Source organism: Tachyglossus aculeatus, chromosome X3, assembly GCF_015852505.1.
Source record: "Tachyglossus aculeatus isolate mTacAcu1 chromosome X3, mTacAcu1.pri, whole genome shotgun sequence".
NCBI lineage: Eukaryota > Metazoa > Chordata > Mammalia > Monotremata > Tachyglossidae > Tachyglossus > Tachyglossus aculeatus.
Window position 1 is genome coordinate 13,406,821 of NC_052099.1, and position 17,010 is coordinate 13,423,830.

At 43.9% G+C, this 17,010-nt stretch overlaps 1 protein-coding gene across 1 annotated transcript in view; it reads left to right on the plus strand.

Annotated features, from left to right (window-relative positions):
* SUSD1 (sushi domain containing 1) overlaps nucleotides 1-17,010 on the plus strand; it is a gene marked incomplete at its 5' end in the record, with an annotated part of 124,189 nt that overhangs the window by 79,772 nt on the left and 27,407 nt on the right. The window contains 3 exons of the mRNA XM_038770257.1: nucleotides 473-564; nucleotides 1,548-1,734; nucleotides 14,209-14,302. Coding sequence (XP_038626185.1) covers nucleotides 473-564; nucleotides 1,548-1,734; nucleotides 14,209-14,302 — 373 coding nt within the window. The remainder of the gene's footprint in view (nucleotides 1-472; nucleotides 565-1,547; nucleotides 1,735-14,208; nucleotides 14,303-17,010) is intronic.

Here is a 17,010-nt window from a genome sequence, read left to right on the forward strand (position 1 = left end):
CCACTGTTTTCAGAAGAAGGTCGTGGTCCACAATATCGAAGGCAGCCGAGAGATCTAGGAGGACTAGGATGGAGTCGAGGCCACCGGATTTGGCAAGGAGAAAGTCAACAATGACCTTAGAGTGGGCAGTGTCAGTGTAGCGGAGCGGGGTAGAATCCAGATTGCAGGAGGCCGAGGAGAGAGTTGGAGGAGAGAGAAAGAGGAGGCAGTGGTTGTAAACAACTCGTGAGGAATTTGGAAAGGAAGAGTAGGAGGGAGACGGGCAATAATGAGAGATTGGCAAGGGGTCACGGAAAGGCTTTTTAGGCTTAGGGGTTACACAGGCCTGTTTGAAAGCAGCGGGAAAGAAGCCATTGGCGAGGGTGCATTATAAGACTTCTAACTGGGTCGATTTGGAGAGTTGGAGCTCAGCAGTCTCTGTATTTTTTTTGGTGGACCGTAAATTGATGCCTCTTTTATCTTTTCTTTGCAGTAAAGGAAATAATCAGTAACCTGTCGATAAAAAATGAAACCTGCTTGACGTGGAAGGGAAGTGTAAAGAAAACTGATCCAGAAATGTATTTTGTAAGTGTACTGTTAATTGAATTAATGCTAATAGTTTTCCATAGCTGGAACATTTGAACCACCCCCCTTTCAAAGCAGTAGTTGAGAGAGTATCAACAGGCTTGAAAAACCTTCATGCAGTCCAGAAAATAAGTACTAATCAATCAATAGCATTTTTTGAGTGCTTGCTGTGTGCTGAGCACTGTACTGAGCTCTTGGGAGAGTGCAGTGCAACAGAGTTGGTAAACATTTTCCCTGCCCACAACAAATAAGGCTCTCATCTGGAGTTAGGTGCATGATGAAATGAAAACAAAAATGCCGAGTGCCAGTTTGAGGGGGAGAGAGGAAAGGTGAGGAGCAAGACAGAGAGCTACAGAGACAGGTAGACATAGTGACAATTGGTCCATGCCAGTGATTCCTGCCAAGGTCTGCACTGGTAGTCTGGGTAGGAAGACCGTCTTTGATGGGATTTGGAACTTCACTAGGCTGGGGAAGAAAGGGAAAGAATAATGGATAGATGCAGTGTTGTGGCAGGTGTGGAGTAGAACCTCTCTGAGGGTGGCTGGGTTGTGAAAGGGCAGAGTCAGGAAACCACTAATCTTTGCAAAAACGGGCAGTGGCCCGAAAAAGCCGAGCCATGTGATTCCAGATGGGAAAAGGGAAAGATTCAATTCCTCTTATCAGAGGAGAGGAAACACTTCTCTCATCTCGTGGTTCCACTTCGCCTTCTCCCCAGGAGAGCTTTAGGTAGGCTTCTCCAAGAATTATTCCAGATGAACTTCCCATAGCCTTTCCCCGCTTTTCCAAAGATGCTTGGTCCCTGGGCACCTTTGTGAGTTTGTGGCCCCGTAGTTTTCTGGACCTCTGGGATCTCAAAAAACTCAGAAAATATGTGGTGATGTGTGTTTTTGAGTGCATATGCCTTTTGCATAAAACTGGGGTGCCTGTAAGCAATCAGAACTGAAATGTTAGGGAGTCTGACGTGATGAGCTTTTGTATTACAGATCCTCATCCGGGGGCAGAGATGGTATCAGGAAGAATTCGCTCAGGAAGTGACATTTAACATCACCTCAGGCAGCAGAACGCCAGAGTTATGCCTAGAACTGCATCCAGGAACCAACTACTCTGTGAATATCACAGCAGCCTCTTCTGGTTTTCCTGTGATTGTCACCATGACAACACGAATATCTGGTAGGTGTTGATGCTGCCATCACTTACAGCAAGGTGACTCCACACTAGATTTGGGAAGTGAGGGTAAGTCAATTTGGTATGCTTCCCTTTCAGTGAAGGGTCATTGTTCAGAGCTCCGGAAATTGGTTTGAGCCTTGCTTTCCTGCCAATGTCCTTTCAGTCAATCAACTAATCAATCGATTTTTTAAGTGTATTTGTTAAGCACTTACTATATACTAGGCACTGTTATAAGAGCTGGGGTAGATACAAGCTAATCAGGTTGAGCACGGTCCCTGGCCCACATAAGGCTCACTATCTTAATCCCCATTTTATGGATGAGGTAACTGAGGCACAGAGAAGCTAAGTGACTTACCCAAGGTCACATAATAGGCATGTGGGGATTAGAACCCAGGTTCTTCTTACTCCCAGTCTTTCGCTCTATCTGTTAAGTTATTGAGCACTTACTGTGTGCAGAGCACTGTACTAAGCACATAAGAGAGTACAGTATAACAGAGTTGGTAGACACATTCCCTGCCCACAAGGAGCTTACAGTCTAGAGGGGGAGACGGACATTAAAATGAATACATAAATTATGGATCTGTTCATAAGTGCTATGGGGTTGAGAGTTGGGTGAATAAAGGGTGCAAATCCAAATGCAAGGGCGACCCAGAAGGGAGTGGGAGAAGAGGAAATGAGGGCTTCATCAGGGAAGGCCTCTTGGAAGAATCAACTATTGTGGCGGGGACAAAATATGTTTGGCCAGTGGTGGGCTGTGACATTTAGGAAAAACCGTATCACCTTAGGACCACAGAAACGTAAACAAATACTATAGTCAAAAGCCCATAGTTTATCTGGGGAGCAATTAGAGGGTGTAGACCTAAATTTTGCATTCTCCTAACCTTCTGACTCGAGGACTTTTCATGCTAATACTAATGTTTTCATTCATCTACTTTCAAAAATTTTTCAGTCCCTCAATCAGTGGTATGTATTGACTGCGTACTGTGTGCCGAGCACTGTATTTGACACTGGGGAGACAGACAAAACAGAGATATTGATAGACATGTTTCCTGTCCACAGATAGCAGTCATGGAGGGAAGAAGGGAGTGGGTAATAATGATTATGGTATTTGTTAAGTGAATACTATGCGCCAGGCACTGTACAAAACTCTGGACAAGTGATTTAATAAGGTGCGAGCGTTGTTTGGGATTGAATTTGGAGATTTTTCTCTTTGCTCAGATATAGCATTGTTTGTAAATCAGATTTTTCTGACTGGTTCCTTTCCCAGTAACCGAGTTTTGAGACACTAGGGGGAGATGCGACATTGCTTATTTTTGTCATGTCCAGAATGGACTAGACAGAATTAGCTGCGGTATTTTCCACTTCTTGAATACTTTAAAATTTGACTTTTAAAATCTAAGACAAAATTTTCTTCAGGTTTCAAAAGAGGAAGCCTGTAATGGTGAGTGTGATTACTCAAGATAGATTTCCATATCCTGGATTTATTTCCATAATATCTTGGACTGTTTCTCTTGTAACTGGAATTGTTTAGAGAGAAGCTCAGACCTGGAAAATGCCATAGCTGAATTACCAGAAAGTAGAGAATTACATTTCTCTTTCCAGTGAACTCTACGTAAACCCTAATCCATCCGATGGGAACTGGATTAAGCAAGTCCTTTGAATGCATTAATGACAACACACGGAGTCAGTGTTCTAAGAATGTTGAAAGACAGAAACAAGTGTTTCTCTTGGGACGTGCTGAATGGTATGACCCATGTCAGATCTAGTTACTCAAGCGATGGATGATTCAGACATTTAAGAATGCTTCTGGAAATCCATGTGTTTATCAGGGAAGCGGTAAAATTATGTCTCCTTGACTCTCTGATGGCGCTTCCTAGCCTGTGCCCCAGATCTGTGATGAGGGAGGTGTATACTTTCATGGAAATCAAACAGTGACCATCCTGTTTTCTGGTCAAGCCAGTTAATTTGCCTACCCTTTCTTCTAAAAATGGTTCCCGTATGACTGTGGTCAGATTTAGAGGTGAGTCTGAGGTCTATTGGGTTAGAGGACCATGATTCTGCTTATATAATGAAATTTTATTCTGGAATAAAATGCAAAAAAGAGAAAAGATAAGGAAAATAATAATGATGGTATTTGTTAAACGCTTACTATGTGCCAAGCACTGTTCTACGTGCTGGGGGAGATACAAGGTAATCTTGTCCCACGTGGGGCTCACAGTCTTCATCCCCATTTTACAGATGAGGTCACTGAGGTACAGTGAAGTGACTTGCCCAAGGTCACGCAGCTGACAAGTGGTGGAGCCAGTATTAGAACCCATGACCTTTGACTCCCGAACCCGGGCTTTTTCCACTGAGCCACACTGCTTCTCCCTTCTTCGTGACCTTCCCACAATAAAGCAGGAAATTCATGAGAGAAATATCTCCCCTCCACCCTCAAACTCAGGCAAGAAAAGGAAAATGTTGGCCCTTTATTATATAAGGAATGAAGCTTGATAGTATTTGAGGTCACAAAGGCAGAGGAACAGTTTGCCCCCATATTTACCAAATGAGGGAACTGCTAATAAGAGCAGAGCACCCACAGGGGGTGATGGGGTGAAAGTCCTTGAAGTGATAGTTGTGATCCCTCTGGACTTTGAAAAGGCCTCTGATTATGTCCTGCAGAAATATTCATCAATAAACTGGAATTAATGTGGATAAAACCCAGGGGTGCCCATTCCTTGGGGGTAGAGGGAGCGATTGATGGCTTCCCTCCCGCCCCATCCCCTCAAACCTTTTTGTCAGGCCCACCCCCAGAAGTAGGAGCGGGTTCTTATCACTTCTGCTGGATGCTGGGTTCTGGATTCTCATCTTTTACCTGGACAAGCAGACCAGCAGGGGTTTCCAGGGGCAAACTGAGATTATTCTCACCCCTCTCAGGCCAGGAAGTTTGTAGAGGAATCTGGGGGAAAACTAGGGGCTCCTCTTGCCCGTGGCCAAGATTCAGAGCCTGGAAAGACTTTGCGATAGAGATTGGAGCTCTACTTTCCCTAGCTAGGGTTGGGTCTCTGGTAGCAGAGCCAAGAACTCCTCTTCTTCACCAGGTTTTGGGAGTGAGTTCAAGCTTCTCTGGACCCAAGCGAAGGGTCATCTGGGCCCTGTCCCTAGCCAAGGTCTATTTGGGACTCAGCCACACTCACTGGCCAGCTGAGGGCTTTCTGTATCACTACTGGAGCTCAGGGGAGTTTCTTCCCTTTCATCCAAGGCTCCCCTGATGACACACCCCTAAACTCCATATGCCCTCCACGTCCCGCCCAAATTTGCTCCCACACTCAAAATGAAAAGCTGACACCCCTGCCTAGACCATTCATTGATAAGGTGGGGGCAAAACTGTTTGAAAGAGCATATCTTAGTAATAAAATCTGTGGTATCTGTTAAGCGTTTACAATGAACCAAGCACCATGCTAAGCACTGGAATAGGTCCAAGATAATCAATCAATCATATTTATTGAGCACTTACTGTGTGCAGAGCACTGTACTAAGCGCTGGGGAAGTACAAGTCGGCAACATATAGAGATGGTCCCTACCCAACAGTGGGCTCACAGTCTAGAAGATAAGGAGATTAGACAGAGGATCAGTGGCTCCATGGAGAGACACAAGCAAATGCTGTTCTGGAGTGGTTGGTTCTGTACCCATTGTTATTTAATATCTTCATCAACTATCTGGGTGAGAGGATAGAGAGCACACTCAATAAATTTCTTCACCGGCAGTACCCACTGGGGTTGGAGAGGAAAAGAATATTTTGGAGTAGAGGGGCAGAAATCAAATTGACTTTGGGAAATTGAAGATAACAACTGTAATCGTAATATCTATCCTCGTGCTAGGTACAGAGCTTGGCACGTAGATTAAGATAGATACAAGACGATCCCATCGAGATGTGATCAGAAGCAGACTAAATGAAGTTCAATAAGGCCAGGTGTGGGAAATACACCTGGGAAGGAGAAAATCAGTTCCCCAAATACAAGATGGAGAAGGACTGAGGATGTGCAGATTTGGTAGAAAAAAATCTAGAAGTCATAGTAGATAGTAGCAGTAGAGCTCTGTAATTATAATAAGCATGATCCAGGGATGCCTAAATAGAATTATAGAACGTAAAAGCTATGATGTAATTTTCTCATTATAGATAATCCTTTCATTAAATTCAGGCTCAGACCCTTACTAAATGTTGAGGAGAACTTGGAGAAAGTTCAAAGGAGACCCACAAAGATAATTAAAGGTTTGAAAAATAAAACAAAAGCTACAAGCAACTGAGATTTTCAACTTGGAAAGGAAAAAAAAAAACAAGGGGTAGTTTAATGGCAAACCCAGTTCTCCTCCCTCTGGAGGGTTAAAAAAAAAAAGGTTCTCATAAACCTGAGGAGGTTTCCCTCTGCAGATTTCTGTGGGGATGGAAGACTTCATTCTGCCCCTTTTTAGCGAGGATAGGACCTTGTAGCAAATCACATTGTGTCAAACGCTTCTCTAAGCACTAGGGTAGATCCAAGATCATTAGGTTGGACACAGTCCCTGTCCCACATGGGGCTCACAGTCTTAATCCCCATTTTACAGAAGAGGCAACTGAGGCACAGAGAAGTAAAGTGACGTGCCCAAGGTCAAACAGCAGGCAGGTGGCAGAGCTGGAATTGGAACCCAGATCCTTCTGGCTCCCAGGCCAGTATATCCACTAGGCCATGCCACTTCCCTGACAGTAGCAGGTGAAAATGTCCAGGGAATCTGTAGCTTCTAGGGGTGACTTGAGTTGACAGGCCATCAGTAGCTCAGATGGGAGAATGGAGGCTAATGGTTTTCAAGAGCTTGAAGGGCTCTTGCCAACAGGACTGTGACTCCCCTTTTTTTTTGATTTCCACAAAAAAAAATGGAATAAGAGGAAATGGTACTTAAAGAGGGCTTTTATTTTTCCCAGGACTTCCATATTATCTGATTTTATTCTTAGAACACCCCAGTAAGGTAGAGAGGCAAGTTTTATTTATTATCCCTGTTTTATGGATGTGGAAACTGAGGCCCAGATAGGGCCCTGTTCACCCAGCAAGCCAGTTCATTGTCATATTTATTGAGTGCTTACTATGTGCAGAGCGCTGTGCTAAGCACTTGGGAGAGTACAATACAACAATAAACAGATACATTCCCAGAAGAACTGGCTCCAGAACCTACAACCCCTGACCCCCAGGCCCATCCTGATTCCTAGGCTACACTGCCTCTCAAATGAGCTTAAACTGTAACCTAAACATTTTTGGTTCATACCTAAGGTAACAGTTCCTGAAAGTGAGAGCTGTTAGACATGGGAAATCGACTAGAATGTTGAGGAGATCTTCTTCCTCTGGAAGACTTTGGAAACAGGCCAGACTTATAACTGTCTGGAAAGCAGCTGTATGGACTAGATGAGTTCTAAAGATCTCGTTCAGATCTTAGATTTCAAAAAACCATAAAATCTGTGCTTTGAACCTTTTATCAGCTTCTAAAAAGGTGAGCAAGTTGACCCTAAAAGCAAAAATTCTTTTCAGAGAGAAGTGGGTCTATTCATCTACAAGCCATGAGATGAAAAAACTCAGAAGCATCTTCAATTAAAACCTCATGGCTATTGGATCTGGCCCAATGTAATCCTCAGGTTAAGACCATGCATACATCAATGCTCTTTAATGTTGGAGCAAATCTGGAACTAATCAAAAGGGTAATTTGCCATGAACCGGAGCTGACATTCTACATAAATTTGTTAAATCAAGGATTGTATTCCTGTTGGAGTAGGGACAGTGGGGAGAGGAGGTGTGAAGCAATCAAAGATCCAGTTCTAGATTTACTGAGTAAGCTCTTTTTCTGATCTGTGTAGCATTATCAATCAGTCGTATTTATTGAACGCTTAATGTGTGCAGAACACTGTATTAATTGAATCAGATACCTGGCCTCGGCAACAAATATTTATCGGGACTCCGACCCAGATTTCAGATGGCACTTCCTGTTCTGGAGCTTTCTGTTTTAATGTTTCATCCTTAAGCTGCCAGTGGAGGCTTGGTTTGTTGTGGCCTAGGTTGTCTGGCAAACAGAGCAATGAACATAGTGTAACATAGTGTCTGAACTGATCTGCTCAAGATTATTCAGTATGAGGCACTGAGAACCATTCATACCTCTCAAGAATTTATGTTTTAGCCAGTTAGAACAGTGCAGAAGTAAAGAAACATCCACTCCTCAAACCGCTCTCCTCTCCCTCCCTCTGTCAACACCCTCCTGGAATCCCTTCCAGTAAGAATTTCAGAGCCAGTCAAGTCCTCTCCATCTGACTATATCCCCTCCTTTTCCTATTAGTTTAACTACCAGTAAACTCACTTTGGTACCCTTTGTGCCAGGAGGAAGGGAGAGTTTGTGGGGAAAGGAGCATGGAGACAAATAGTATTTCAGACTGACCGGCTGATTTGGAGGGGTATGCAGGGAATAGTAGTACATTTTCTTGTTGAAACCACATGGGTACATGTATATGCAAACATGTCCATGGACACACAGATCTCTAAAGTTAATGGCATTTTGGATTTGGTATTCTGGGAAGATGAACTTTGCAGATCCCAAAGGGTCATGATAGGCTTTGCTAATCTCTTTGCATAGCTGGCTCATTTGAGTTTGATGATTTTAAGAGAGGCCTTAAAGAGGCATCATGGCCTAATGAAAAGAGCATGTGATAGGGTTTCAGGAGACCTGGATTCTAATCCAAGCTCCACCACTTGTCCGCTCTGTGACCTCGGGAAAGTGACTGAACTTCTCTGGGCCTCAGTTACCTCTTGTGTAAAATGGGGATTAAGGCTGTGAGACCCGTGCAGGAAATGGACTGTGTCCAACCTGATTATCTTGTATCTACCCCAGCGTTTAGTCCAGCGCTTGGCACGTAGTAAGAGCTTAATGGATACCACGGTTATGAAGAGGGCGGGAAGTATTTAGGGCTCCCAGAAAGTGTTGTAAGACACTTTCCTGCTTTGTGACCTTGGGCAAATCAAATAACCTCTTTGGGCCTCAGTTTCCTCATCTATGAAATGGAGATAATACTGGCTTTCCTTATCTGTTGGATTGTGAGCTCTTCTATGTGGGACAGGGACTGGGCTTGATCTAATAATCTTGTGTGGATCCCAGGATTTAGTAAGCATTTAATAAACATGTTAACTGATCTCTCAGGCATTTTCAGCTGAATCAGCTAAGTGCTGTCACCTCTCCCACATACAACTTTGTTTAGCCACAGCTGATTTTGTGCATTTTTAATCTTCTCTCTCACTCTCCCTCATTCTGTCTCTCCCACTCCCTCTCCTGTCATTACAACTGTTACAGGGCGATAAAAGGACTTAGAAAATTCGACTCACCAGGGATTCACATCCTGGCCTTTTCTATCTTTGCCATTTGTGCATCTTGCCTGCATTCTGAGGCTTTCCACATATCTCTCTACTCCCAACCCTCATTACTGCTTCATATTTCTAGGTTTTACTGGCTTGTACATATTGGCTTCTTCTGTGACTGTACCTCAGAAATTATGTGGCTCGTTCAAGAACTTCCTTCATCAATCACATCATCTGGGCAGTCTATTAGGAGCTTGTACTGTGAAAATTCCCTCCCTTTGTGGGGACAATTTCGGTCAGTGTTTGAGTAAACACTCAAAACCTGAGAAGCAGCATGGCCTAGTGGCAGGAGCACGGGCTTGGGCGTCAGAGGACGTGGGTTCTAATCCCACCTCCGCCACTTGTCTGCTGTGCGACCTTTGGCATGTCGCTTCACTCCTCTGTGCCTCTGTTACCTTATCTGTAAAATGGGGGTTTAGACCGTGAGCCCCACGTGGGACAACCTGATTACCTCATATCCACCCCAGCACTTAGAACAGTTCTTGGCCCATAGTAAGCACTTAACAAATACCATAACTATTATTATTATTATTATTCTCAAACTGGCTCTGAAGAAATCAACAAGTTCTGGCCTTTGAATCTCAGCTGATACTGTCTGAACTGAAAACCTCCACCTGGCCTGCACCACCCTAGAGACATAGACCACAGCCTTGTGCAACCGCCGCAAAACTTCAGGAAGACTTTGGCCATGGTTGTGACTGTAGCCTCTGGGCCGCGAGGAGCCGGAAATTCTGGCCCTTTTACCGTGGTGCCCTACGTAGCCTTGTTTTTTGTCTTCCTGTTGCCTTCGTATTTTATTTAATCTCTCATTATATGTCTGTCACCAGTCCCCTCATCTCCTTTTTATTTTTAGATTGTGAGTCTCCCCGAGAGGTAGGGACCATGCCTGATTCCTATCTGTGTGTTCTTTCCCAGAGCTTAGTACCATGTTCTGACCAAAGTAAGTGCTTAATAATACTATTACTATTATTACTACTATTACTACTTCTACTAATGCAACAGTGCAGCAGGGGAACAATCACTATAATGGCATTTATTGTTATGGTATTTGCTAAGCACTTACTACATGCCAAGCACTGTTCTAAATGCTGGGGTAGATACAGGGTAATCAGGTTGGACACAGTCCCTATAATAATAATTATCGTATTTGTTAAGCGCTATGTGCCAAACACTGTTCTAAGCGCTGGGGTATATACAAGGTAATCAGGTTGCCTCATGTGGGGCTCACAGTCTTAATCCCCATTTTGCAAATGAGGTAATTGAGGCACAGAGGAGTGAAGTGACTTTCCCAAGGTCCAACAGCAGACAAGCGATGGAGCTGGGATTAGAACCCACGTCCTCTGACTCCCAAGCCTGTGCTCTTTCCAGTTAGCCACACTGCTTCTTCTTATGCCACAAGGGGCTCACAATCTTAATTCCCATTTTCCAGATGAGATAACTAAGGCCCAAGGAAGTGAAATGACTTGTCCAAGGTCACATGGCAAACACGTGGTGGAGCTGGGATTAGAACCCAGATCCTTCCGACTCCCAAGTCTGTGCTTAATCCACTAGGCCATGCTGCTTCTTTATCTTTTCAGACATATGTGTCTGATTGTGTCACATTGGTCTTATCAGTCATGCCCCCCACTACACACACACACACACACACACACACACACACACACACACACACTGATAAAAGCTCACCAGCAGTGACATCATCATCAAACTCAAAAGGACAGGTCTATAATTTAAAATATGGTTTTCATTTCCCTTTTAAAAACAGCATCTTTCCCCCCCTATAATCGAGCTAAGGAAATCATTCCTTTTAAGAAAGAGGAAAAGATTATAGAGCAACTTGGACCTGTGCTTTTGTTGTTGAATGTCAGAGATTCTCGCGTGTAATAGAGTCTGCCATCAAGAATGATGGACAAGCCTCAGACCTGAGACTTCAGGATGGAGAATTTTCCCAAAGCAATTGATTTCACAGTGCCACTCACACTCTCCCATCCCTTTCAGTCACGTTCCCGCTGGGGCCTGGAGTGTAATGACTAGTAGGTAGGAAGAGGTGAAGTGCATGGCCTAGTGGAAAGAATACACACCTGGGAGTCAGGGGGCCTATATTCTAATCCTGGCTCTGCTGTGTGACCTTGGGCAACTCACTTAACGCCTCTGGTCCTCCTTTTCCTCATCTGGAAAATGGGGACGCAATACCTGTTCTCCCTCCCCCTTAGACTGTGAGCTCCGTGTTAGATAGTGTTTGGGTCCGACTTAATTACCTTGTATCTACCCCAGCACTTAGTGCAGTGCTTGGCACATAGTAAGTGCTTAACAAATATCATCATCATTATAATTATTATTATCATTGCAAAATGTATTTACAGCCCTTGCCAGCCAGAACGATTGCCAATGGAGGTGGGGCTATCTGGGAGAGATGTGCCCATGGAGTGGCTATGGGTTGGAAACGACTCAACAGCATAAGAGGAGACAAGAACATTCCTTGGCACTTGCACAGGGCAAGAACAAAGGGAGTGGTTTTGTTATGCTAATGCCATACATTTATGATGTCAATGTAAACTTCACAACTGTGAGGTTTACAGAATAATACATTCACCAGCAGTATTTTGGGCAGCCCTGTGGTGGGAATATCTACATATCTTGGGGTTAGGGAGTAGAGTGGTTCATTGCAGCTTGATGACTTGAGTCTCTAGTTTTTTTCCTATGGCAGTGTTCCTTGCAACACTCGTGGCTTTGTTTGCTTTCTGCTTCATGGATGTTGGTCTGGAGACTTTATTTTTCCAGGCAGATTGTTACAATGGGATATTCTAAAGGCTGAAGGGCCAAGGTGCAGTTTTGGCAAGTCTTCACCTCAAGTTAAAGTACACTGAAAAATAACATTCCATTGGCCAAGTTCCTCCTGTGCAATAAAGATCATAATAAGCCCCTTCACACACTTTGAGGTGAATAATGCAGCCATTTATAGCTCTGTATTTTGTTTGCCATGCACATTTAAGACCATTGAGGGTGAATTTGGTTTGGGGAGGGTTTTTCTCTCTAACCCTGCTTGGTGGTCATGTCTGCATGGGGCAAAGGTTTGTTTGTAAGATCATTTTTTCTCAAGGAAATTATATTTTTGATCCAAATCTTCCCTGAACAAATCTAACGTTAAAACACCTCCCAATTCCTAGTAGACATCAATACTGTTGATGAAGGACCCACAATTTTGTAGTGACACACTTCTGGTCACGCACTAGTGTGCAGAGTTCCAAGTTGTCCTGAGGAATCATGATCCTGCCTGGTTGACCGAGGACATTTTAAACTTTCCCCAATCTAAGCCTGCTTCTCCCACCACAGGACTGCCCCAAATAGGTCTCCAAGCCACTCCCAGGGTCTAGGTGGGCTGGCCACAGGTTAAAGAGAGTGGGCCTGAACTGGGATACAAACAGGTGGCTCAGTGGAAAGAGCCCGGGCTTGGGAGTCAGAGGTCATGGGTTCTAATCCTGGCTCCGCCACTTGTCAGTTGTGTGATTTTGGGCAAGTCACTTAACTTCTCTGAGCCTCAGTTACCTCATCTGTAAAATGGGGATTAAAACTGTGAGTCCCACCTGGGACAACCTGATCTCCTTGTATCCCCCCTAGAGCTTAAAAGAGTGCTTCGCACATAGTAAGCGCTTAACAAATGCCATCATCATTATTATTATTACACTAGTTTTTAATCTCTAATTTTGGCAGGGTAACAATTCAGGTACTTTGAGCTGTTGAAACAGATGGATGCTATGAAATGATTTTCAATTTTTTTTTTTTAGGATTGCCCCCTACAGACCCCATCACTGTGTCTGTCTTCCCAGTAATCCACATTCTAAAGGCTGTGAGGCACGCACGTTTCCCACTTTCTAACACTAGAAAGTCATGACATAACACTTAGAAAGTCATGGCTCTCGGGAAGAATCTGTTTTCAGTGCGTTAAGAATCTGTTCTTACACGGGCTCGTGGATAAAGCAAGGGCCTGGGAGTTAGAAAGTCATGGGTCTAATCCTAGCTCCGCCCCTTGTAGGCTGTGTGGCCTTAGGCAAGTCACTTCACTTCTCTGGGCCTCAGTTACCTCATCTGTAAAATGGGGATTAAGACTGTGGGCCCTATGTGGGACAGGGACTGTGTCCAACCCGATTTGCTTGTACTAAGCACCCCCATGCTTAGTGCAGTGCCTGGCACATAGTCCTTAACAAATACTGTAATCATTATCATTATTATTATTATGCCACAGTGAAGACCAGGCAACATTCAACATCTACACCCCAGACTTAAGATAGGTTTTTACATCTGGCCCATTCTTTATTTTAGTAGGTTTGGCTGCTTGGAGCTAGAAGAAACCAAAAGTAGAAGCTATAGACTTCTGCATCTGTTCCCGCTCCTTTACTGTATGGAAAATATATCCTCAGCTAAGAAGAGCCAATACCTTTCCCTCCCAATCTCGCCTCCCCCTGATCCAGAAGTGCATGAAAGCTCTACTGTAGTTCCATTTTCTTAATTGGCTGGACTTACTCTGTGAGATTTGTGCTTTTAATCCATCAACCAATCATTCAACGCTATTTATTGAGCACTGAATGCTAAACAGTGTACTTAGCACCTGGGAGAGTACAACAGAAGTGATACATTTGCTCCCTGCCCTCAAGGAGCTTACTCTCTGGTGGAGGAAACAGACAAAAAATATTTACAAATTGAGGAAGGAGACGGAGGAAGAATCAAAATATAGGAGGAAGTAGTATATTATGGTTCAAGCTCTGTTGGCTGTAGAACATAACAAATGGGGCTCAACCATGGCATCTCAAAGGACTTCTCAATCAATCAGTAATTGGTATTTATTGAGCGCTTACTGTGTGCAGAACACTGTACTGAGCACTTGCCATGTTGGTCTTTGCAGACGCAAGAATTGACTGTTAGCCCTTGAGGACCGATGATGAACCCCTGGAAATATGGAATGGTTTCCCCCAACAAAGATCGGATACCCCAATTGAACCAATATCGTTTTATCCCTAAACCCAAGATGTTTTATGTAAATATCTGTAAATTAGACTTTATTACTTTCCCATTTCAGAGCCACCACTTCCAGAGATTGAATTCCTAGAAGTGGAAGGGGCTTTGCCACCCCTGAGTTTGCGGAAATCCGAGAACAGAAATGGGCCCATCAGGTGAGTTACCGCTGTGCGTGCATAGAAGACACAAGGAAGAATCTGTTTTCTTCTGCACAACAGATGATATGGTATCTTAAACTCTGAAAAATAATGAACCCAATTCCCTTCCTGGGAGTAAATTAGGCACTCTGAGAGATCTATTTTTCTGCTCCTAAATGGCATCCTTAGAAAACGAATTGATGATGTGCGATGGTACTTAGTAGAGTAAGGGTACAGTACAGTTTAATTGCTCTCCCCCCACTTTAAGGCCTACAAGAAACCTTTCCTGACTAAGCCCTCCTTTCCTCTTCTCCCACTCCCTTCTGTGTCGCCCTGACTTGCTCTCTTTATTCATCCCCCGATCCCTACAGCACATATGTATATTTCTGTAATTTATGTATGTATGTTAATGTCTCTCTCCCCCGTAGACTGTGAGCTCACTGTGGGTGGGGAATGTGTCTGTTTGTTGTTGTACTGTACTCTCCCAAGCATTTAGTACAGTGCTTTGCACACAGTAAGCACTCAATAAATATGATTGAATGAATGAAGGATATAATGAAAGGCATGGCAACAGAAGCTTAATACAAAGTGGAATGAGCATATTTCATAGAATGCCAGAGAACAAGTGAAAACAAAGAATGAAGACCGCACTGAGGATAAAGATGAGGGAAATGAAGAAAACAGGGAATGAAGCAATAAGAACACGAATTAAGGTTTTACAATCTGCAACCCACTGTACTGAACTCTGGGAAGAATTGTTGTTGTTGTCTTATGCTGTCGAGTTGTGTCCGACCCATAGTGACGCCATCTCTCCCAGAACACCCCATTTCCATCTGCAATCGTTCTGGTAGTGTGTCCATAGAGTTTTCTTGGTAAAAGCATGTGTCTTGCTTTGTTGTACTCTCCCAAGTGTTTAGGATAGTGCCTCACATGCAATAGGCAATCAGTGCCTTTGATTAATTGATGGATTGATTGAAAAATAACAGGCTCTAAATGAAGCCAAACAACAGCAGACGTTCATTCCTCATTCCAGAACAGTTCCTTCTCCATTTCTTCACGGCAGTAGTCTAGGCCACACTCCTCCAAACTTCCACAGCCGTCCTAGTACTCTAGGCATTTTATAGGGGCTTCTACCCACCTCCCCCTGCTTCAGGGCTACTCCCCAACCCTCCATCCTTCGAAGGATGAAGCCTACCCTACCTCACCCGCACTTCTAGAGAACCCTAAAGCTCCGATGGTAGGGGACTCCAGGCCACGTGGAACCAGGATTTTGATACTCTGAGAAGGTCAACTTGAATAAGCGCTCAGTAAATACAATTGAATGAGCGGGTAGACAGCCTTGAGAGAACGTGGAATTGTGGAATGCATTTAAATCATGCATTCCTTTTCGAATATCAAATGTGCAAGTATTTTTGCCAGGCAGGAGAAGAAATGTGAATGATACACCTTGGAGAGGAACAGTTTCAAGAGAAGGACAAGAAGTGCTAGGCGAGCCAGCAAGAGCAGAGAGGAACTGAGAGGAGGAGAGAAGTTCATAAGTCAAATCACATAAATCCATGGTGTGCTCAAGTTTCTGGGGTTTGAAAATACAATAAAACATCCAGAGACTGGCTTGTGATCGGGGAAGATCCGTAACAAAGCCTGCAGAAGAGCTGGGCAGAAGCCAGTTCTACTGAATCTGTCCATCAGGCTATATTCTCTTTCGCTTCCCTTTACCCCCTTTAACCAGTGATCGTCAAAAGGAAGACTCTGGGTTAGCGTATGTAGAGATTATGCCTAGCTGCATGTATGCTTGTTGAAAGTGTGAATTTTTCCAATTGTCCCATTAATGTATATATGGTGAATGAACAAGGGGCTCTCCAGGGGTCACACTGAATGAAACCTTTAAGCTGAGTTAAAAAATCTATACTTTAAACAACTCAAAATAAAGTCTCTGGGGACATGCTAACAAATATTTCATGTTTAAATGAATGTACATTATGGTAAGGGTTTTTAATTCTGGGGCAATAGGAGAGTTCAAAAAACGAAAGTGAGCTTGTGACCCTACATACAGGAAGGGAGAAAATGTTAAATTTGTAAATTCAGATTCAGCAATTAGGGTAAATAATAGTGTATTAGCAGGTATTTGAGCTCCTAAATTACCACCTACTCTCTTGGCCACTTGCCCACTGGTGCTTTCTGAGGAGGAAATAGAATTGTGTGAGTAGCTGCAGTCTTGGGGATAATGAATAAGTTGCGTTGTTTTCTGAGGCCAAGTGGAAAGTCCCTACCTCTACCTTCCGGAGAGCTGACATTTGGCTTCCTGAATGAGGCTGGGTGGACCCTAAGCATTTGAGAGTCTGGAAAAGGATCACAGAAGGGCTAGGGGACTGCTTCTCGCCTGCAATGACTATAGTGGGTCTGCCCCTACTTAAAATAGCTCCTTCATTAAGGTGTCCCTGGTGGTTCTGGGAACCTTTGCTGAATTCCAGTGGAGCCAGAAAGGTCCCTAGGAGTCCAGAGAGGACTGGGTCCCCTCCAGAATCTGTGAATTGCAAATGAACAAGGCAGGAATCCTGTCTTTGAGGCATTGCTTACCCCCAAAGTGAACACTACTCAGATGCCCTGTCTGAATAGGGCAAACTTAACATCACACTGCCAAAACTTCAGAGATTCTGCCCGGGTTTCGGGGTGAGTGATGACTTGTTAGTGAGCCAAGAGTGATTCGATAATGTACTTTTTTGTCT